General features: G+C 52.6%; 6 protein-coding genes across 6 annotated transcripts; 2 read left to right on the forward strand and 4 right to left on the reverse strand.

Annotated features, from left to right (window-relative positions):
• Window positions 1-6,000: 6,000 nt before the first annotated feature.
• PC9H_006778 (uncharacterized protein) lies at window positions 6,001-8,557 on the reverse strand (the record flags this gene model as incomplete). Its single annotated transcript, XM_036776319.1, has 14 exons — window positions 6,001-6,229; window positions 6,318-6,407; window positions 6,554-6,964; window positions 7,006-7,056; window positions 7,139-7,161; window positions 7,219-7,265; window positions 7,342-7,358; window positions 7,434-7,491; window positions 7,538-7,585; window positions 7,621-7,627; window positions 7,691-7,706; window positions 7,765-7,868; window positions 7,938-8,252; window positions 8,330-8,557. 14 exons carry the CDS (start codon window positions 8,555-8,557, stop codon window positions 6,001-6,003), a joined length of 1,644 nt encoding a protein of 547 aa, XP_036632338.1.
• A 439-nt stretch (window positions 8,558-8,996) lies between these two features.
• On the forward strand, window positions 8,997-9,404 carry PC9H_006779 (uncharacterized protein; the record flags this gene model as incomplete). The annotated part of the gene is made up of 1 exon (XM_036776320.1): window positions 8,997-9,404. One exon carries the CDS (start codon window positions 8,997-8,999, stop codon window positions 9,402-9,404), a length of 408 nt encoding a protein of 135 aa, XP_036632339.1.
• Window positions 9,405-9,488: 84 nt separating this feature from the next.
• PC9H_006780 (uncharacterized protein) lies at window positions 9,489-12,682 on the reverse strand (the record flags this gene model as incomplete). Its single annotated transcript, XM_036776321.1, has 6 exons — window positions 9,489-9,979; window positions 10,035-10,819; window positions 10,888-10,997; window positions 11,047-11,137; window positions 11,545-11,845; window positions 11,899-12,682. The coding sequence occupies 6 exons, from the start codon at window positions 12,680-12,682 to the stop codon at window positions 9,489-9,491; spliced, it is 2,562 nt and encodes an 853-aa protein (XP_036632340.1).
• Window positions 12,683-13,136: 454 nt separating this feature from the next.
• PC9H_006781 (uncharacterized protein) lies at window positions 13,137-15,173 on the forward strand (the record flags this gene model as incomplete). Its single annotated transcript, XM_036776322.1, has 6 exons — window positions 13,137-13,282; window positions 13,341-13,633; window positions 13,688-13,730; window positions 13,775-14,417; window positions 14,486-14,938; window positions 15,006-15,173. The coding sequence occupies 6 exons, from the start codon at window positions 13,137-13,139 to the stop codon at window positions 15,171-15,173; spliced, it is 1,746 nt and encodes a 581-aa protein (XP_036632341.1).
• Window positions 15,174-15,373: 200 nt separating this feature from the next.
• DGA1 (diacylglycerol O-acyltransferase 1) lies at window positions 15,374-17,207 on the reverse strand (the record flags this gene model as incomplete). The annotated part of the gene is made up of 13 exons (XM_036776323.1): window positions 15,374-15,440; window positions 15,526-15,616; window positions 15,678-15,722; window positions 15,774-15,888; window positions 15,945-15,984; window positions 16,043-16,075; window positions 16,127-16,367; window positions 16,426-16,454; window positions 16,504-16,516; window positions 16,565-16,665; window positions 16,725-16,871; window positions 16,927-17,031; window positions 17,083-17,207. The coding sequence occupies 13 exons, from the start codon at window positions 17,205-17,207 to the stop codon at window positions 15,374-15,376; spliced, it is 1,152 nt and encodes a 383-aa protein (XP_036632342.1).
• A 280-nt stretch (window positions 17,208-17,487) lies between these two features.
• CDC48 (AAA ATPase cdc48) lies at window positions 17,488-20,451 on the reverse strand (the record flags this gene model as incomplete). The annotated part of the gene is made up of 11 exons (XM_036776324.1): window positions 17,488-17,622; window positions 17,674-17,755; window positions 17,805-18,391; window positions 18,446-18,880; window positions 18,933-19,181; window positions 19,234-19,625; window positions 19,679-19,807; window positions 19,861-20,105; window positions 20,159-20,225; window positions 20,281-20,327; window positions 20,375-20,451. 11 exons carry the CDS (start codon window positions 20,449-20,451, stop codon window positions 17,488-17,490), a joined length of 2,445 nt encoding a protein of 814 aa, XP_036632343.1.
• Window positions 20,452-20,774: the final 323 nt, after the last annotated feature.

The raw sequence follows: 20,774 nt of genomic DNA on the forward strand, positions 1-20,774 counted from the left end.
TGTTGGGCCACCAGTAGCTGCGTGAAACGAGCTCTAGGGTCTTCCATCTGCCAGCGTGTCCTGCGACCTTAGTGTCATGGTGCTGGGCTACAATGGTCCGACGCAAGTCCGGTGAGTCCGGAACGTAGATCTTACCCCGGAACATCAGGAGTCCGTCCGATTGAGACCATTCCGCGCTCCGGACTGTCTTGCGACTGCCCTGGGTCTTCTTCAGCTCCTCTGCCGCCTTTGCCACTGCATCTTTGAACTTCGCATCTCGCACTCCAGTCCGGATAGCCGTGAGGATATCCTTCTCCTCCCCTTCAAGAGTGACACCCGTGGCACGGACAGCAAAGTAGGAAGGCTTGAGCATCACTACATCCTTGTTGTCATCCTTACCATCCGAATGATCCGAGCGTCGCGAGAGAGCATCCGGTTTACCCATAGTCCGACCCGGACGATGCTGGAGAGTGAAGTCGAAGCGGGAGAGGTATAGCGACCAGCGGGCTTGACGGCGGTTGAGCTTCTGGGCCTTGATGAAGTACTCCAGGTTCTTGTGGTCCGTCCAGATCTCGAACGGAGTCTCTGCGCCTTCAAGGTAGTGCCGCCATTCTTCGAGCGCCCGGATGATTGAAAGCATCTCCTTGTCGTGTATTTCGTAGTTCCGCTCCGCAGCCTGTAGACTTTTAGAGTAGAATGCGACAGGATGCCATTTACCATCATCCGGATCCAGCTGCGACAAGACCGCACCCGTAGCGTAATCCGACGAGTCCGCTTCAACCCGGTATGGCCGATCCTCCTTCGGAAAGACCAGAACGGGCTCCGAAGTGATCAGCTCCTTGATCCGAAGAAATGCGGATTGAGCGGAGTCGTTCCACTGCCATTCCTTTGCGCAAGTGAGGTCGAAGAGAGGCCGGGCAATATGCGAGTAGTCCTTGATGAAGCGGCGGTAGAAGTTGACGAACCCGAGGAAGGATTGGAGTTCAGTCCGAGTCCGAGGGGTCGGCCAGTCCGCGACTCTGGAAACCTTCACGGGATCCATCTCGATCTTACCCTCAGAGATGACAACTCCGAGATACTCCACCTTGGTCTGCTCGAAGTCGCACTTGTCCGCTCAGAGGAAGAGCTTGTTCCGCTGGAGGATCTCTAGGACTCGCTTGAGAACCCAGCAATGCTCTTCGCGCGTCTTGGTGTAGATCAGAATGTCATCCAGATAGATAATGACCACACCTTCCGTAATGAGCTCCCGGAAGAGGTCGTTCATCATGGTCTGGAAGGTGGATGGGCTATTCGTTAGTCCGAAGAACATTACCAACGGTTCGAAGAGTCCGCGCGTAGTCCGGAACGCGGCCTTCCACTCGTCGCCCTCCTTGATCCGGACGTTGTTGAAACCCCACCGGACGTCGAGCTTGGAGAAGTAGCGAGCGTTCCGGAGTTTATCCACCAAGTCCGAGATGAGCGGAAGTGGGTACCGATTCTTGACCGTCATGCTGTTGAGCTTCCGGTAGTCCTGGACCAAGCGGAGCGATCCGTCCTTCTTCTTAACAAAGAACACCGGGGCAGCCATGGGCGACTTGCTGGGGCGGATCCGACCAGTCCGGAGATTTTCTTCCAGAAACTCGTCCAGCTGTTTCTGCTCCGAGGGGGACAGCGGGTAGCATTTGGTAGAGGTCGGTTCCGCTCCGTCCATTAGCTCAATGGCGTGATCCCACGGACGCGGCATGGGCAGTTCATCAAAGGACTCCTTGGCGAAGACGTCCTCGAATTCTCGGAGGAAGTCCGGGACTGCGCTGTTCCGAGGATCGTGGGGCTTGTTGCGCTGGAAAGCCAATGTGAGGCGCTGCGAGACCGTCTCCGAAGCCCGGATATGTCCTTCCCGAAGACTCCGAAGGTACTCCGGAGTCGGAGGAGGAATAGCCACGAAGATACGGTCACCCCTCTCAAGTCTGGAGTCGTCCGGAGTTGTGACATTGTCATCCTCGTCGTCGACCTCGCAGTCCTGAAGCTGCGGGAGATCGTCCGAGTGCAGTTCCTTGACCATTGGCATCGGACCCGTACGACACTCCCGGAGTCGTATGGACTCCTTGCGTCGGGTCAGCTTGTCATGGCGGAACTCCTTCCGACAGGTATCGCATCCGGACGGACAGCGGCTCATAGTCACCTCCTTCGTCTGCCAGTCGATCTCGGGGTTGTGCTTCCGAAGCCAGGTGTATCCGAGGATGATGTCCTGGCGTCCGATGTTAGTGACCGCGAACAGCATCCGTTCCGTGTGATCCTTGAACCGGAGTACAAGGTCCACGACTTCGGAGATGGATCCGTTTTCGTTTGGTGATCCGTCGACATTGAAGACTGGGATCGGAGCGGACAGCTTGCGCCGGGTGAAACCATGAGCATCCGCAAAGCGCGGATGCATAAAGACTCCGGTGGCTCCGCAGTCCACCAGGGCCTGCAGGGTGCATCTGTGTTGTGTATCCGTGCTCTGCACTTCAATGGGTATATCTAGCGAAAGCTTGCCGGGCAGCGCGGAGATCTTATAGCTACTGGGTAGCCGCTGTTCCCAGTGCGGGCGAAACCTTCGGAGTGTGCGGATTGTAACCGGAGTCGTTTGCTTAGCGTCGGACGAATCATCAGAGTGATAGGAATCGTCTATTTCGTCTACGCTAAGACAAGCAAATCGGTTATTTACCAACGAGGTCGCACTGATCACTCGTTGGTCCGGACAAAATCCGCCGTGTCCGATTCCTCAACCGGGGCCGTTCCCTCATCGTCTATTCCTTCCGAAGTCCCCGTACTTTCTACAACGTCGGCCGCGGTCAAGAGATCTTCAATGGCGGACATCCGCTCCTCGGTGGTCATGAACCGGACGTCGTACCGGAGTGGGCACTCGCGGGACATGTGGCCGGGCTTGCCGCATCGGTAGCAGAGCTGTGAAGCGGCGGGCCGGGAGCGGGTGTGGTCGACGTCCATGGGGACGCCGGGTGAGAGAGCCTTCGGAGGAGGCGGAAGTTGGAAGCGGGGTTGCAGAGGCGGGAGCTGAGTCCAAGGCGTGGGGAGTACACCCGCAGGAGTCCAAGCAACTCCGGAGCTGGCTGCTGGTCGGACGAGGGATCCGGAGTGTCCGGAGTTTCCGGAGTGCACGCCAAAGTGGAAGGATTGGTTAGCAGCACGGTTGTCAGCAACCCGCTGTGCTGCCTTGTACCATTCCTCGAAGTCATCCTCGTCCGGACAGTCTGCGGACTCGGCAACACGGCTCTGGATGATGGAGTCCAATCCGCGGCGGAACTTCATCGTGATGTTGGAGCCCTCAGTGTATCCGGACTGGTCTACAAGGTCCCGGAACTCGTCGAGGTACTCCTGGAAAGTCCGACGCCCTTGGTGGTACCGGGTGGACTCCAGTTTTAGCATGGCGGCTTCGCGTTCCCAATCCGGAAGGAAGCAAGTCCGGAACTCGGTTGCGAAGGCGGCCCAGGACGCAAAGTATGGATCCTTCGGACTCCGGAGCACCATGTCCGCGTACTCCTTAGCTCGATCCTTCTGGAAGAAGGAGAGACACCAGAGGATTTTGGCCTGCTCGGTCGGGAAGTGGTCCGGACAGAGCTGGAAGTAGATGGAGCACGCGTTGTAGAACGCGCGACCATCCTTGCGGTTTCCGTCGAAGATCGGGGGAGAGGCGGGCTTCAGGCGGGAACGTGGGGTGTTTTCGGATCGACTCGGGGCGTGCTGGGAGGCTTCGGTGCCCCTCAGCTCGGAGTCCGGAGTTGTTTTCGGAGTAGTCGGACGGGGTGTTAAGAGGAGTCCTTCGATTCGGGCAAGTGTATCCTGGATGGAGCTGATTTGGGTTTGGTGTTCGTACGTCTGAGCCCACAAGGTCTGCAAAGTCTCGGAGTCCGGTCCTGAAGCGACTGGCTCGGATGGCGGGATCTGGCTGGAAGCGCCCGGCATTTCGGAGTCGTTAGGGAAGCGAGGGATGGAGTTCCTTGGGTCCTCAGAGGTGGGTGGGAGTAGCAGGAGAGCATCCGGAATGTCCGCAAAACCGGAGAGACGTCGAGAACGAGTCCGGAGTGGCGCAGGACGTTTTCCGTAGGGCTCTGGTGCCAGGATGGGAGATCCTGTTCTGCTGTAAGGGCAACCTCAAGATGGCCGACAGCGCAGGCCTAGCAGAGGGAGAATCCAAAGAAATGAATAAGACTAACTACAATACATGAGAGAGCTGCTCACCTAGCAGAGGGAGAATCCAAAGAGAACAGGATGGGGATTCTCCATGCTAGGAAGCGAAGTATATACTGTAGTAGCGTGGGAGGAATGAAGGGTAACTGTACAGTACACCAGCCACAGGTACGAACGAATATCACAAGGTACGAGGGGGCATGTGATAATGAAGTGGAGGGTAAATGCACAGGAGTCGTGCCAGCGACTTGGGGAAGTAAGGGCGAAGAGTATAGATGAGTCCGAGCGAGTCCGAAGTGTCCGAGACGAGCCCGAGCGAGTCCGAAGTGCGGGAAGACTCCGGAGTCACCGGACGCGGCTCGGATGCGAAAGGAGTGGGTGGAAAGGAAGTGGAAAGGAAAGGGAGCGAAAAGGAACGAAGGGGAATGAAGGGAATGTAGGTAAGAGTCCATGGAATGAAGGAAAGGAGAGAAAATAGGAGTGTCCCCTTACACTCTGTCTGTCCATCTGTTTGGGGGTGGAAGGCTGTGGACAGTTTGGTCTGAATTCCCAATAAATTATTTAATTCTTTCATCACTTGTGGTGCGAATTGGGGGCCCCTGTCTGGTATAATAGTGTTGGGAAGTCCGGAGGAGCCCACAGTGATGAGTTAGAAGACAAGAGGTGATGAAGTAGGAACTAAGATTCAGAGTAGAGATTACATGTGTACTAGTGCTACTATAAATACTAACTAACACATGTATGTAGTGAGGCTAGTATGTAAGTACACATGTACATGAAACATGTAACAAAGTAATCCTAGTACTGCACACCATGCATAAGCCTCGAGGGCGGAGCCCGAGGGATTCCGAAGGTCCGAGTATCCGAAAGGGGCGTAGGGGGACCCCTAAGGGGGCGTGAGGACTCTATGATATGTACTCACCATGCCTAAGTCCCTGGCCCAAATACAGTAAATATTCCTCATGCATTATGTCTGTAACAAACAGTCTATTAACCTCAATGGTATGGTACAGGGTGTTGAGCATGCACCTCCACATGACTCATATTGAGTCATACTGACTAGGTTATTGACTGTGGATCTATTTATATCATAGGTAAATTATAGTATATGAGGAGCCTGTATCCATCTATAATCTACCAGTGCTCTACCCAGAGAGCTACCTAAGTGTGTGCCTCAAGCTACCTAGCTACAAGTAGTATTAGCTTTAACAACCAGTGAGTAGACACTAGTCTTTTACTCAGTGTATGCTTGTCCTCCCCATTAGGGTTGATGGAAAGATGCTCATTCAACTTCAACACAGGGTCCATAAGACAGCTACATATAAACTGTATCTACAGTCATGGCTGGCAGTCCTACAATCAAGTGGTGATTGAGAAATACCCAAATACCACAACCAATGCTCCTCAAATTCTGGCCATAGTGGAGACGGACACAAAGAACCACGAGGAGCAAGGAGACAGTCTTTGTCATTGCTGTAAGCGGTTTCCGGGCTGAGGGTAGACATAATCGCCCGGTGGGGCGCCAGGCGAAATGCGAAATGCGAAAAGGTGTGTGCTGCGCGCGAGAAGTACGTTGGGAGTGCCGCATATCAAGTACACGAGCGACCATCATTCCAAACGGATCTTCTGAATCTGAATCTATGTATATACATGATACACGACGTGGCGCGCACAGGTCTACCGTTGACCAAATCCTATGAATGCTAGTCGAACAACACAACAACGCAGCAGTACAGCATCTGGACGAGACAACAGAGTCGCAACAAGAAAACCTAATTCTACACCCGTACCATACATTACCCCATATCCCACAGGACCGACCATCAACCATCAGGCATCAGGCATCAGGCATCATCAATCATCGTCATCCCCAATAACATGTGCCCCGCCCCCGCCCGTCAAAGGCGTCTGCGGGACTCTCGCATACCACTTATTGCCACCCCCACCGCCACTTGTGTCCCTCAGCTCGATCTCTTCGCCACCAGAGAAGGACGGGGATGAAGGGGATGAAGAGGCGTGCCGACCCGTCGTGGCGTAGAGGTGGAGGAGCAGAAGTATGAGGCCGTAGATCGTGAACGCCAGACTGTTACATACGAATAACATACAGATGAATGAAAGATGGAACTGTGAGTATGTTGGTATGGGGAGGAAAGGAAAGGACGTGTACGTACCTAAACATGATTAAAATGTACGTGACATGATCCATCCCACTCTCGTGCACGGCCTCGATCTCTTCGTCCGTGGCGGACATGAAGAGCAACCTATGCGAAGTGATTGCAAGTTAGCAAACCGAACACGGCGTGCAGGAAATTAAAGACATTACCCAGCAGCGACGAGCAACTATACACCGCAAACACGCACAAAGATCGGAATTCAACCAGTCAGTTCAGTCAGTTGCTCCCAAAACCTGCGCATAGTACTCACAAACGGCGGTAAATGTCTGAACGCCTTCTTCACGCCCGCACCCGCACTTCCCGGACCTCCACCCCTGCTCCTACCGCCGCTACCAATAGCTCCTCCACCACTCGTATCACCAGCACCCCCTCTCCGACCATCCACACCCGATCCACCAACGACGTGATGACTGTTGTTGTTCTCCGCCAACGTATGGTCGCTCCCCGCATCGTCCCCTTCGTCGAAGACAACATCAACTTCCCCATTGCTGCTGGCAAGATGAGGGTGGATGGGTGGGTTGGATAATTTAGCGTAGTCGGGCGCTACGAAGCATATTTCGACGATGCGTGCCAGGCCCGCGAGCATGAGCGTGTGCCCAAATGTTGCGTGGACCTGTGGGTGTGCAAATAGTAGTTGGTCGTTGCTGAGTATATCGTATCAGATAAACAACGCGCCTTGGTAGACATCTTCAGCCTCTGCGCATGCTCGGACATTGCCCATCCCGTCAAGATGATGCTGCGTAACACAAAGATAAACGGGTCAAGATCGGTACGTTGATCAAGGTTTAGGGGAGGGGACAAAAAGACAGTGGACTCACATCACCCCTGGAACGACGTTGCGCTACAAGAGCTGGGCATCATACTCTGAAGTCTACGAAGGACGACAAGCTCGACGCACCTGGTTATTTCTAGCCAAGAAGATACCAAGGAGACCTCCTGTCCACCCTGTAGAACATCAGTGCTCGTGCTTTCGTGGTAGATAAAGGGAGGGGAAAGGATGACGAGGTGAAAGTGCACGCACATAGGACACCGAGGATACTATACGATACGACGTTAGTGATTTATCATCCGCGTGGAAGGGACGTAGATTGGAAGAGGAGGGGTGAAACGTACGTATGTTGCATATCTTTGACCGACCATGTCGAGCCACGGTGCTCTGTGAATGTGTTGACTGCGAATGAGGGATTAGTATCTCACTTTGACCGCCGGAAGCATACAAGGGGATGGGTACGGGAGACTTGATCGTGGCATGGTAGTGCCTTGTGCTGTGAGAGTGAGGAGTAAGAAGCAAAGTACTCACCGATGCCCTATACACCACGCGATGCGATTTCAACAACATGGATCGTCACCAAAGCTTTCGACCGACTCACCCACAACATAATAATCCTTCAACACGCGAAGAAACGGTTCATACATAGCGAGCGGCGAAAATATGTGCACTTACCAAGAATCCCACCATTCCGGACTTCTGCCGCTCCGTATGATCCAAGCCTCTCCAACTACCAAGAGAATAGCCATAATCGCACCGTAGGCGATGAAGCCGCTTCCCTACGGACACGGTCTTATCAGCACTTCTGTCAGCGCTTCCCAAAGTAGAGGGATAACCCCCCGACATACCATAATATAATGCGCCAAACACTGTCCCAGATTTCCGTCGCGACAATAGCCTCCATATGTAAGCGCGCCGAACAGCATCTGCGACCACCCTAGCACGGGGTACGCCTTGCCCAGCACACCATGCGCTACGACGGCGTACGGCCGTATTGTCTCCTCGTGAATGTGGAGTTTGAGGTAGATGCCTAAAGAGAGCTGGAGGAGGATGGGGATGAAGAGCAGGGAGGCGAATGAACCATGGATGGAAGGGAGGAACATCCGTCCACCATGAGAGTGCCCGAGGATGTAGCCGCCGAAGGTTAGTGCGAACGCCGTGCTCTATATGATATCACGTAGAACGGAGGTCAGAATCCGCAACTTCAAGGTCGAACCAAAGCGGGGTCGCGGGGGCATACCTGCAGAGGGACGTGCCAGCGGCTCCTCGTGATACCCAGCACCATTCCGACAGGGAACAGGATCCCCCAGACCGTAGCCTGGAGAAGTATGTGGATCCAGAGGATAGCATCGGTGGGCGCTTTGGATTGCTCCTCAGATAGTTGGTCGTGGTGTTTGTGCGCCGCCGAGAGCGTGGTGAGCAGCAGCAGCAAAAGTACAGTATGGTTCATAGCAGCGGCCTTCGCCATCGTGGTCGTGGTCATCGTGGTCAGCGTCCAGGAGCTCTGCACGCGCCCACCCGCCGTTCTTGAGGGAAATGAGGAGAATTCGGAGTGCTGGTCGGAAGCGAGTTATTTGTGATGACACATCGTTAGATTGAACAGAAGATTAGATAAGAGCTAAGTGACAAGTGATCGCCGTCGGCGCTTCAAAGACCTCGTAATTCATCTCAGCGGCCTTCGTCATAGCACTCAACTCCCTGAGCTCACCCTCAACGCAGCCATAGGAGTTTTGGATCGCCGGATCCATTTTCGTGACATGGTGCTCGATGCGTATATAAGGGCATCTCCCGGCACATCGATAACCATCCAAGTCTTTCTTACCCCCCACACAAGTGAGTGCCGATGGATCATCATCGATCAATCAATTGTTGTTTTACTCATACCTCAGGCCTCAGGTTTCAGAGATATGGCCTATAAATTCACAGTTCGCGTCTACCAAACCAACACTAACGCCTACTTCACACCCATCGAGACTTCGGTGCACGACGCGGGGTACTGGTCCAACACTGACGGCCAATACACCCTTATGACGGGCTTCGACACATCCGGCGCCATACGCCTCCACTCCGGAGGCGAAAACGTGGTGGTGTTTCTAGGGAATCACGATAAGAAAGTCTGGTGCGATATCGACACCGACATCGAAGGGAATACTGCTGCGAAGTTGAATGCGGAGTACTATGATGGGAAGGCAAGGGAGAGAGATAGGAAGAAGTATGCGAAGAGTGCGACCGTTGTCAACAAGAAAACTAGGAGGTTTAGTTTGGAACTTGAGGGCGACCGGAATCAATTCGTAGCCAATATCATTATCCAGTGAGGTGTAATTTCTTGATATCTCATTCATCACCGAACGCAAAATGCTGGAGTAGGTTGACCGCGTCGATGCACATAAAAATATCTACTAATTCTGAACTCTAGTGTAAAAGACGAGGTCCCCGGATGTCGAGCACCATTCCAGGATGACATCAAAGTCTAGGCTATCCCTCTCCAACAACGCACTAAACAAGTCCTTCAGCTTCGCCAAATCTTGTGCTTTCACCTCGCTCGAAGGATCTAGTATATCGTAGCTATCATTGATCGTGTTCACCCGGCCAGCAAACAATTCGATCTTCAGGACTATCCTCTGTAACGCCCCCAGATCGCAGAGTTTGTGTAAGAACACAGATAACTTTTCCAACTCGCGATAAAGTTCTTCGCATTTCCTTTCATTGACACCCGTAACCTTGATATTGATTGTGACCCGATGGAGGAGGTTGGGAAATGGGAGGCTGGCTACACAATTCTTGATCCAAGTGATGAAGTTGGAGCATGATTCGGACCCAAATATATTGATCGTCAACACAGATGGCTGAATCGCTTCACCAAAATCAGGACATCCAGACCAGACATTGACTAGATCTGTGTAAGGGCCAACAGGTGCTTAGAAGGAACAGAATGACACGCGTACCATTGAGGGTAAGTTCTGAGAAGCGAGTTGAAACCCAGGGTGGTACTTTCCAACGTACAGGGTCATACCATTCAGCGACCAATGAACGAAGATTCGGACACTCGATGAACGTCTTGAATCTTAGCAATGGATAGGGAATATTGTCCAACTCCAGAATTTGTAGAGCATCAAATCGTGGGGGCGAAGAGACAACAGTTGTCATGTTTGTGGAGATGACATTCAGGGACAGATCCTCTAGCTGGGAGGAGGTAGGGAGGACACTGACGACATCTCGATCGTGATCCCACCCCTCAAGATGCAGCTTGCGAAGGTTGGGGGCGGTGGCAAGAAGAGTGGTAATTCCCATGTCAAGAGGAGATAGTTCTGCAAGTGACGAGTTCACACTGCCGATGTCTGCGAGGTACAAAGTACCGAGATTCCTAAATCTGGAGAAGCAGTCCGGAAGCCACGCTGGGAATGGCTCATAGTTAGCCCTGGTGTCCAGGGATAGGCGAAAGTCGAGAACGTAGTTGCAGAGATGGGGTGCTTCGAAATGAAGGAAGGACAACCGAGGGATCAATGTACCAGCGCTGATTTCAACGATACGGAAGATATAAGGCCGGCATATGTCGTTCCATGCATGGCATACAAGAGAGCAAGCTGTGAGGCACGGGGGCACGCCTGTCACAGATCCGGAGTAGGTGTTACTGTTGCCACGACGGTCGAAACCCGCAATAATCTGGAGGATCAGTTCGGTAGGCAACTGCTTCGAAAAGGATGAAGTGTCCTGGTGTGATATCCCCATGCTAACGCACTAGCGGTCCGTATGTGACATGTGAGTCTCCGATATTTCGTAATCACCCAGAAAACTGACCTGATATCAGCCCTGTAAGCTTCAGAGTCTTTCAAGTACAGTCCTTGATATTGCCGCTGACGAGTTCGATGTTGTCGAGCGACGTGTTTTGATTCAAGTTTTAGAAGTTTCTTGTGGACATCAGCATGTTGCGAAACGATGAAGCAAGGACCAACATACTCTGAATTGGCCAACGTTGGAAATGGACTTCGAATTTGAGGAGTAAAATACAGGGAGTCTGAATCGATGATTATCGGAGCTCAATCGCGATCTGAATTAATGCAGAGGAGCCTTAGCTGAGTTTACAATGGCCTGGCAGAAGTCGCAATGCTAAGTTAACAACATCCGCGCCCCTAAGTTCCAGTCAAGTAGAACGACTGCAACCATCTCAAAAAGATTGCCCTTCCGAGTAGCTCTCTCCTGGACTGGAGTTCAGTATAACCGAACAAATTACCAATGTGGTTGGGAAGAAGACATGCACAACTATAACACAATGACTACTTCGCTGCCCTCTGAACCCTAATCTGAAAAGCGACCGGTTTCGGCACTCTGTCAGTCCATGATACACCGGCATCCAAGTCTAACCCGCCGCTCTTCAACAATGGTCCAAGGGCTTCCTCGAGCTTCGCCAATTCTCGTGCCTGCACCTGCATATCCGTTGTAATATCACCGACACACTCGACGGGCACCTTGATTGATACGCTCATGCCCTCCAGCCCTCCGAGGTCGCGAATTTGTTGGAGGAAGCAAAACAAATCCGCAATCTCGCAGTAAAACGCCTCGAAGTCCTGTTCGTCGATTCTGCAGATATCAGCACTGATGGTCAACTGACGGACGAGGTCGGGAAACGGAAGGCGGTTGATACAATCTTTGATCCAAGTAGCGATTTCAAGGATTGAACCGAGTCCTATTATGTCGATCGTGAATGCGGATGGCCTGATTGCTTTGCCGAAATTGGGAAGACTGCAGTCGGTATCGACTAGTTTCAAACAAGAGTCAGCAGAATAAATAAAGCAACAAGATGATGCGCACCAAGGATCTCGAGGTCAGAGAAATTAGTTGAGCACCATGGCGGTAAATCCCAGTCCTCCGGCCATTCAGCGACCAAGGATTTAAGATTTGGGCACTCAATAAACGCGCTAAATCTGACCAGCGAGTGGTCTACATTTTGCAACTCTAGACATCGAAGAGCATCAAATCGCACAACTGAAGGAGCATCTGGAGCATCGTCTTCATCCACAACGTCCGAGGCCCCAAAGACATTATCCAGTACCAATTCTTCCAGCTTGGGGTTAGTCGAGAGTAGGATGTCGAGTAGGTCTGAGGCATCGTCTTCGAAGCACCATGTTTGGATGTACAGCTTGCGAAGGCGAGGAGTGGCGACGAGAGGGGTAAGATTCAAGTCAAGTGCCTTGAGCATATCCGTGGACCCGCCCCACAGAGACAACACGCGCAGATTCTCGAATCGTTTGGAGCAGTCGGAAACCCACGATGGTAGGGCCGTCACACTATCGTCGACGTCAACATTCCAGCCGAAGTGGAAGAAGCGAATGGCTTTGAAGAGATGGGGAGCTGTGAAATGGAGGAAGGAGAGCCGAGAGAAATGCCTATCGAAATCGCAGATGATAACCCTGCAGAAGATGTGAGACCGGCAGATGATATTCCATGCACGGCACACGAGAGAACATGGGAAGAGGGACGGAGGTGGAGGTTTACCGAAGAGGCCATATATATCATCGCGATCGTCAAGAAAAGCAACGATTTCGGAGATCAATTCGAGAGGGAGTGGCTTTGAAACAAGTCCAATGTCGGACATCGTATCGGTGTGAATGGATGGACTAACAGTGCACTTTTAATAATTAATGAGCGTAACTCAGATCACATACCGGTAAGTAGACTCTATGACAGTCCTAGTATCGGCTTGCAAATAGTCTTCAAGTTGGTGATGGCATGTACAGGTACGAACGGTCAGCTGTCTCGGTGGCGATTCAGCGCGCAACAAGTTGAGGGCAGTGCAGATGATACACCTGCTAAATAGATGGTGTTTGAACTTTGTAGAGTGGTCGTTTGTACAAGAAAGTGGCTCTGGGTTGAGTTTGAAAATTGTTGAGCAGGTCACATCCATATTTCGATAAGCGCCGTCACTTTCATTAACATTACCGAACTTTGGCCGAATTTCACTTTACATTGCAGCGCTACTTACCGTCTGATACTGTTAACCTACTTGGCAGGTCACTACCACACTAATATACCCGGCCACTTCATGCGCCATGGGGGCCAAGATCCACACTCTCATCGAGAAGCCGTTTGGGCCGTACCCGCAGTATCAAATCTTAGCGGACAAGTGGCAGCCCAGCTCGACCAAAATCCCGACGCTGACCGACGTGTTCTTGTACGCGAACGGCCGCGTGATAGGGTTAGTTCTACCACCCGCCCTCGAAGGGCTAATTTACCCTTCCCTCCATCCGTGACAGCCTTGACGACACCGAGGTGCTCTACCCCCCTCCGGCCAGCGTCCCTCACCCCGCGAAATCCGACATCCAATGGTACGGAGTATTGACTGTTGACAAGCTCAAATGGCTCTCCGACCAAGGCCGCGCATGGCTTGAAGCGGACCTCCAGAAGCGAGACATTGACCTCCACATCAACAAGGCAAGCAGCGGTCTTACTCTAGACGCGCTCTACGGCAGCAAGAAAGACGAAGGCCTGAAGATTCGTGTCTATCTGCAAGGCGAGAAACACGCGTCGATCACCTATTTTGTCGACAGTAAGCGCTCCGTGTTGTATTCTATCAGCCCTCAGCTCTGACTGAATACGGTAGATGTACACCCCACGAAGATGATATTGACCTCAAGATTGTATAGGTATGATACTTGCATCATGAAGTTCAGTACTCATATCTTTCTAGACCTGCAACAAGACCCACAGATGCCATCCAGCGGCGCTACATCGTCGAGTCGCTGGATATCGACATGATACCAACGAGCCGCAACTTCCTCGCACGCTACCAACTCCTCGCGAGCATGGAACATATCGTCTCGACGGACCCCAGCCCACCCCCGCGCGCACTGCGTGACATCGAGTATTGGATCAGTGGCTATCTGCGCTGCAGACCCGCCATCGAGCAGCACCGGCGCTACATCTTCGCTCCACCAGACGACGACGCCGACGACGCCGACGACCGTGACGATGACCCCAACCACGATCCCAACCCCGGCGAACCCACGACGCCGCGCTACCTCCGGCACCTGCACCGCTGCACCGTCGCCGGCATGTTCGCCGCGCAGGCGGAATGGATGCTTGCGCAGCAGCTCGGCCCGCAGCCCGAGAGACGCATCGTCGATCTCAGGGTGTGGTACGCATTCTGCGCGGAGGTGCGTCACATAAGGTCGAAGGTGCCGGAGAGCGGGGGCTGGGGGCGGCCGTATGGGTACAAAGAGAAAGATGCGGATAATGGGAAGACACTGAAGGAGTTCATACAGAAGAAGTTCTTTGTCCCGGATAGCAGGATCAAGCGACTCGAGAAGGCGTGCAAGAAATCGAGCACGCTGGTAAGTAGGCCTGCTCTTCATTCATTCTTCCCTCGAGCGTTGCTGATGACGGTTTCATATCCTCTAAGCCGACTAGGACCCCAACACCCGAACGCGAAGACACACGTCCCTCGCCCGTCGCTCTGCAGCACCACTACGACTCGGACTTCACCGACAACCTCTCCTCCTCCTCCGAAGCCTCGGATCCCGACTCCACCTCCATCACCTCTATCCCCATGGCCGACCTTGCCTCTGTCCCCGCATTCTGCTTCACCCGCCCCTCCCTGCCTGCTGGCATCTTTTTCTGGAAATGCCCGGGCCACGGGTGCGACTTCCGATTGGATCTGATGCACCCCGACAAGTCGTCCGCGACGATTGACCCGCGCCATATCGCGTGGCTGAAGAACCCGCAGAGCTGGCGGAATACGGCGGAACCGCGCCTGCGAGAACGGTTCGACGCGATCGTGAGCGCGCACTACCTACAGCATATCAGGGCAGTTGATTTGGACTATGAGATTGTGCTCGAGGCACAGAGAATTACGGTAGGGGTTTATATCCATGATACTGAAGCCCGTCGTGGTTGTTCACTGACACCTTATTGGTGTGTAGTTTTCTAGGAAACGGGCACCGACCCCCGAACGCACGCCGCCACCACCACCGCGTAAGAAGATCAAGGTCGAGGAAGTTGAACCAACCACCCACTATCCGCGCCTCTCCCGCAGTAGGCAATCGTCCAATCGTCCAACACCCGGCGCTAGTCGTGTCTTTATCCGTTGACCACACTACGCATACTTCTACCTTTATGGCCTGTTTCCGGTCGTTGAACATCTCGAACATCTCAATTGAGGGCTCTTGACTTCGTTCTTCGTTGGAGGGCACTTTGAACGAGGTCGTCCATACCCATTTCAAAGTGTATATCTATGATATATGAATATCGATGGAATTCTCTCTATCTCTACCCCGAATACAATAAGTGCTTATTCGATAATACTAAGCTCACGCTTCCGCGCCCTCGCAAACTCGTCTTTGTAAGTGTCCCATATCCTGCAACCAAACCGAAGTAAGTGTGAGTATGAGTATATGAGTGTGAGTATGTAATACGATATATTGGGGGATTGGGAGTGCGTACCTGGTCAGTTCGTCGATGTATATCTTCTGGATGCGGAAGACCTCTTCCGAGGAGGGGTGGTCGCATTGCGTTACGTGTATCGGCTTGCCAACTTCGTATATTTATGATCAATAAGAAACTCATCTACATGCGGAACGGGAGGGGGGACTTACTGACTGCCACGATCCGCCGGCGGTATGGCATGAGCCCAAGATTATCTGTAGATAGTCCGTCACTGGTCCCTTAGTATAAATGAACAGCAACCGTACAGTTCAGAAGACCTCGCCCGTGAAACATTGGCAGCGTGAAACCGAAGATGCTCTGGAATTTCTTCTGAAGCGCGTATATCGTCGTACCTCGTTCGTTCGGCATTTGTTGGTATATCTAGCGCGTAACTTAGGTCAGCCGAGGAAGGATATCCGAGAGGATGGCCGACGGACGTCATTCTCGCCGAAAGAAAAAACTGGCACAAGGTCGGCTCTGTGGAGCAAATTGAGATAAATTATTCCGCCTCGTATTCAGTTCGCAGAGCACGCACCCGTGTTGTATCGCGATTTTGATGAACCCGAGCCTTGAAATCACTCAGTCTCGATTACGCTTACGACGCCATAACTCCACCAACCTTCGTCTCAGCGTCAAATCCGCCGTCCCCGGCCGCGCACTCAAGCTTTCTGCAGCGCCTCCAACGATGATAGTTATTGCGGACCCCGGCCCAGATTTCAGGATATTCGAGCACGACTGCTTGCTCACGCTGCATATGCCGAGGGCCAAGATGATATCGCGGTATATTGGCATTTTGAAGTTTGAGGCCAAGGTGAGGAGGTGCGGCTTGATGCCGGGGAAGGCTTTGGAGAAGCCCGTTGCTGTAAGGGGCATTAGTGATGATCGATGATCGTTTGAAGGTATTTGGATGATACTCGCCTTCTGTCGCAAATGTTGCAAAGGCACCCCTGAACTAACGTGAAGATCATAGCAGACGAGAGAACGTGAGAGACGTACATGCCGATGATGCCTATGGCAACATTCAGAGACGATAGACACGAAGGCAGGTACTACGCACCATGAGGATGATAGCCGAACACATAAGGCCTATCAGCCGGCAGTTCAGCTTCCTGAAATCCCGGATTAACCAACTTCCCCGAATCCAACCAACCGACACACCTTAAGGAATCTAATGCCTAGTCAGAGCGGGAAGCAAGGGTGACACGAAGAGAACTCACGAAGCAGGATAATAATCCGCAAAATATCTCCAGAGCGCCATCGACCTGAACCAATGACTTGGTCGCCCGCCGTAGTCGGGGCTTTTATCTATCCATCGTATCCAAATGGTGTAGAACGTCAAAAGAGGCCAGAGTGGGGGTATCGACCTGCGAGGAGGTTCAGTCAGGGTCCAACCACGTCTACAAGTCTGTGAGGGCGTACCATAGCAGCAGAAACGTGACCGTCGTGATCACAATGAGCACCGACCAAATGGCTACTGCAAGCATCTGCAGCCGTCTTTTCCTCGGTACTTTGGCAGGGACGAAACTAGCAAAATCAGGATCAGTCCCGCGTCGACAGCTGCAGCGCATCACTCACTCAATGTTCGCCTGCAGCGCCGCGACCGGTCGCAATGGAGTTGTTGTCAATTTTGAGAGCCTGTCTTTCAACGAGGAGGCAGATAAACTGCGCGAGGCCGCTGAGAGCGCGCGTCCGGGCTCCATGTCGGCGAGACTTGGTAGCTGAGCGATGGGAGAAGATGAAAAGAGTGCAGGTCACTGTACTGACATGGAGTGGCTGATGCCAATGTGAGTGCGACCCTGCAAAAGTGATTGATCCACGTGAAGGTTGCACACCGTGCAATGAAGTCATTTTGTTTGAGCGCTCGCCCACCAATCAACAATAAAGAACATGATGGATCGAAATTTCTATTTTATCGTGAACGTACAAGCTACAGGTGTGCAGAGGGGACATCAAGGAAATCACTAGTGTGTCGACATCAAATTACGCGTAAAGGTCATCGTCAGCAGCCTCCTCAGCGAAGCCGGCGTTTCCAGCAGTCGTCGAAGAGCCACCTGCGGGGCCTTGGCCCTCCGGGAACTTGAAGTTGTTGCCAAACCCACGGGATTGTTGCAAGTTCTGGGAAGCAACGTCAGTGTGGTCTTCGGGATGTTGCGGGAAATGGCATACCTGGGAGAACATCTCGTAGCGTCTGATATCCTGGTCGGAAACGGAACGACGGGCATACTTCATTGCCTCCTCGAAGTGCTCTCTGCCGAAGAGTGAGAACTACAATATCAAGAGCAAAGCAAGCAACGTACCTAGTGATTTGAGGAACGGGGTCCTCTTCATCCTCCATCGCGGCATCGTCTCCGGCTTCCTCCTTCTCCTTCTTTTCTCGCTCTCGTCGAATGTCGGACTCGATCGACTCCCGGATGGCCAGTTTGGCTGCGCGCTGACAGATTTCAGTGAGATCGGCACCGGAGAAACCGTGCGTGTTCTTGGCCAAGAAACCGAGGTCAACCTCGGGAGAAATGGGTGACTTCTTGAGAGCGGCCTTCAAGATGCTCAAGCGCGAAGGCTCGTCGGGAAGAGGGATATAGATAAGTTGGTCAAGACGACCGGGTCGGAGGAGGGCGGAGTCAATTTGATCGGGCCTGTTCGTCGCGCCGATGATGAAGACGTTTTTCTTCGAGTTCATGCCGTCCATTTCAGTGAGAATTTGGTTGAGAACACGATCACCCGCTCCTCCGCCGTCACCAGAGGCACCACCTCCACCACGAGCCTTCGCAATCGAATCCAACTCATCGAAGAACATGACACAGGGTGCGGCGGCGCGAGCCTTGTCGAAGACATCTCGGACGTTGGCTTCAGACTCACCGAACCACATGGTGAGCAGTTCAGGGCCCTACGAGCGCAGATACATTAGCTTCGACGAACGGAAATATATCGGGTAACAAACCTTGATACTAATGAAGTTGGCTTTGCACTCGTTGGCAATAGCCTTCGCCAGCAGCGTCTTACCAGTACCAGGAGGACCGTAGAAAAGAACACCCTTTGACGGCGACATACCGTACTTGAGGAACTTCTCCGGGTGGTCGACTGGGTACTGGACAGTCTCTTGTAGCTCCAATTTGACCTTCTCCAGACCACCAATGTCGTCCCAGGTGACAGTGGGCACCTCGACAACAGTCTCGCGAAGAGCAGATGGGTTGGACGTGCCGAGGGCGAAGCGGAAGTTGTCCATAGTGACACCGAGCGAATCGAGGACTTCGGCGTCAATTGTGTCTTCGTCGAGGTCAATGAGATCCATCTTCTCGCGGATCTGCTGCATAGCTGCCTCCGAGCACAGCGAAGCGACGTCAGAGCCAACATAACCGTGGGTATCTGCGGCAATCTAAGGAGCATTTATAAGAATACAGCAACATCACAATCAAGCGTCTACGAACCTGCTCCAAATCAACGTCGTCGGCAAGTTTCATGTTCTTGGTGTGAATGCGGAGAATCTCGAGACGGCCAGTTGGATCGGGGATACCAATGTCGACTTCGCGATCGAAACGACCGAAACGACGGAGAGCGGGATCGATGGAGTTGGGACGATTCGTGGCAGCCATGACGACAACATTTGAACGGGCCTTGAGGCCATCCATGAGGGTAAGGAGTTGGGAGACAACTCTGCGCTCGACTTCTCCGTTGGTCTGTACATCGAGTTGGTGAATCAGAAGCGCAAGTAGAACGTACACTACGAACCTTTTCACGCTTGGGGGCAATGGAGTCAATTTCATCAATGAAGATGATAGCAGGCGAGTTCTTCTCCGCTTCCTCGAATGCCTTCCTAAGATTACTTTCACTCTCACCCGCCATTTTACTCATAATTTCGGGACCATTGATTAGGAAGAAGAATGCGCCAGTTTCGTTGGCGACAGCGCGTGCCATAAGGGTCTTTCCAGTACCTGGAGGACCGAACATGAGGATACCGCGAGGTGGCTTGATACCGATGGATTTGAAGAGCTGAGGATGTCTCAGAGGGAGTTCGACGAGTTCACGGATTTGGGCCATCTGCTTTCTGCATCCACCGATATCGTCGTATCCGACATCAGCCAGGTTAGCTTCCTCGTCCTCGCGCTTGACGGGATCGCCCTCTGTATAATATTTAGCCTCTCGAACAGGAGAAGTCGTCAACGCGATCACTGACCTGTGTGAATGACCGTATCCTGCGCCACTATACAGAACTCGGCAGGATCCGTTTCGATGACTTTGAATTCCACTGTGCGCATTCCACCGCGAACGAGGAAAGTATCTCCCTTGCGGACGGGGCGATAAGCTACCATGCCGTTAGCGCGAATGGTCGGACAGCGAACAGAGACTCATTCATACCCTCCAAGAAATAAGGCTTGAGGAAGACATCGAAGATGTTGCCACTGAGGCCTTCGATCGAGTCGTCGAATGGAAGGATGTGTACGCGCTTCCCGTATTTGATGTCGAGACATTGGTGGACGTTTACAAGGTCACCAAGCTTCACTCGCAGGTTATTGCGAGCCACTTTGTTCATCTGTATACGACCCTCTTCGACATCATCCGAGCTCAAGCAGATGAGCACTGTGTCGCGACGCTTCTTCCCGCTGATCAATTAGTGAGCCACTGTACGAGGTCCATCAACAAGCGTGCTCCATACCGGACGATAATCGTGTCCCCTCGAAAGAGTGATAGAAGCTCCATCGTTGCGGGGTTTAGTGTCGCAACTAGATGATTCACAATGAGCACCGTTTACAGCGCTATGATATCAGTATCACCCACCAGAGTTATCATCTGTCGTTGCTTCATCGACGATGAGACGATTTGGCCTTGATGTCTGGTCAGTACGGCCACACAAGAGACACTAAGTCCTCACGATTTCTTTGGTCGCAGAATGGCCGTCGAAGTATCGTTCGGCCCTGGTTGGGGTGCTGCACCACTGGGATCAGCCATTGTAAACAATCAAGCGGGATATGGAGTGAGTCCGAGAGTGCGTCCTTGGGTTTATAAAGCAGACTGTCACGAAGTACGCGCGTCCTGACTCTCACAAACCTTGGCCTGCCGTAAAGTCCGCAGATCCGCGTGACTTAGGCGCCTCCCTTTATAAGTTCTCGTCAGTTCTGCCAGATTCTAGCGGCCACTACCTCGATGATACACGTAGCGACACAACTGACATACAAAGCAATTACGGACGCAAGATCGAGTTCATACAGACCATTGAAAAGGATCATCTACGATGACTGTTGGATGCAGCAGATCGAGGGGATGAAGACAAT

The sequence above is a fragment of the Pleurotus ostreatus genome (assembly GCF_014466165.1).
Source record: "Pleurotus ostreatus strain PC9 chromosome Unknown scaffold_4, whole genome shotgun sequence".
In the NCBI taxonomy this organism is placed as follows: Eukaryota; Fungi; Basidiomycota; class Agaricomycetes; order Agaricales; family Pleurotaceae; genus Pleurotus; species Pleurotus ostreatus.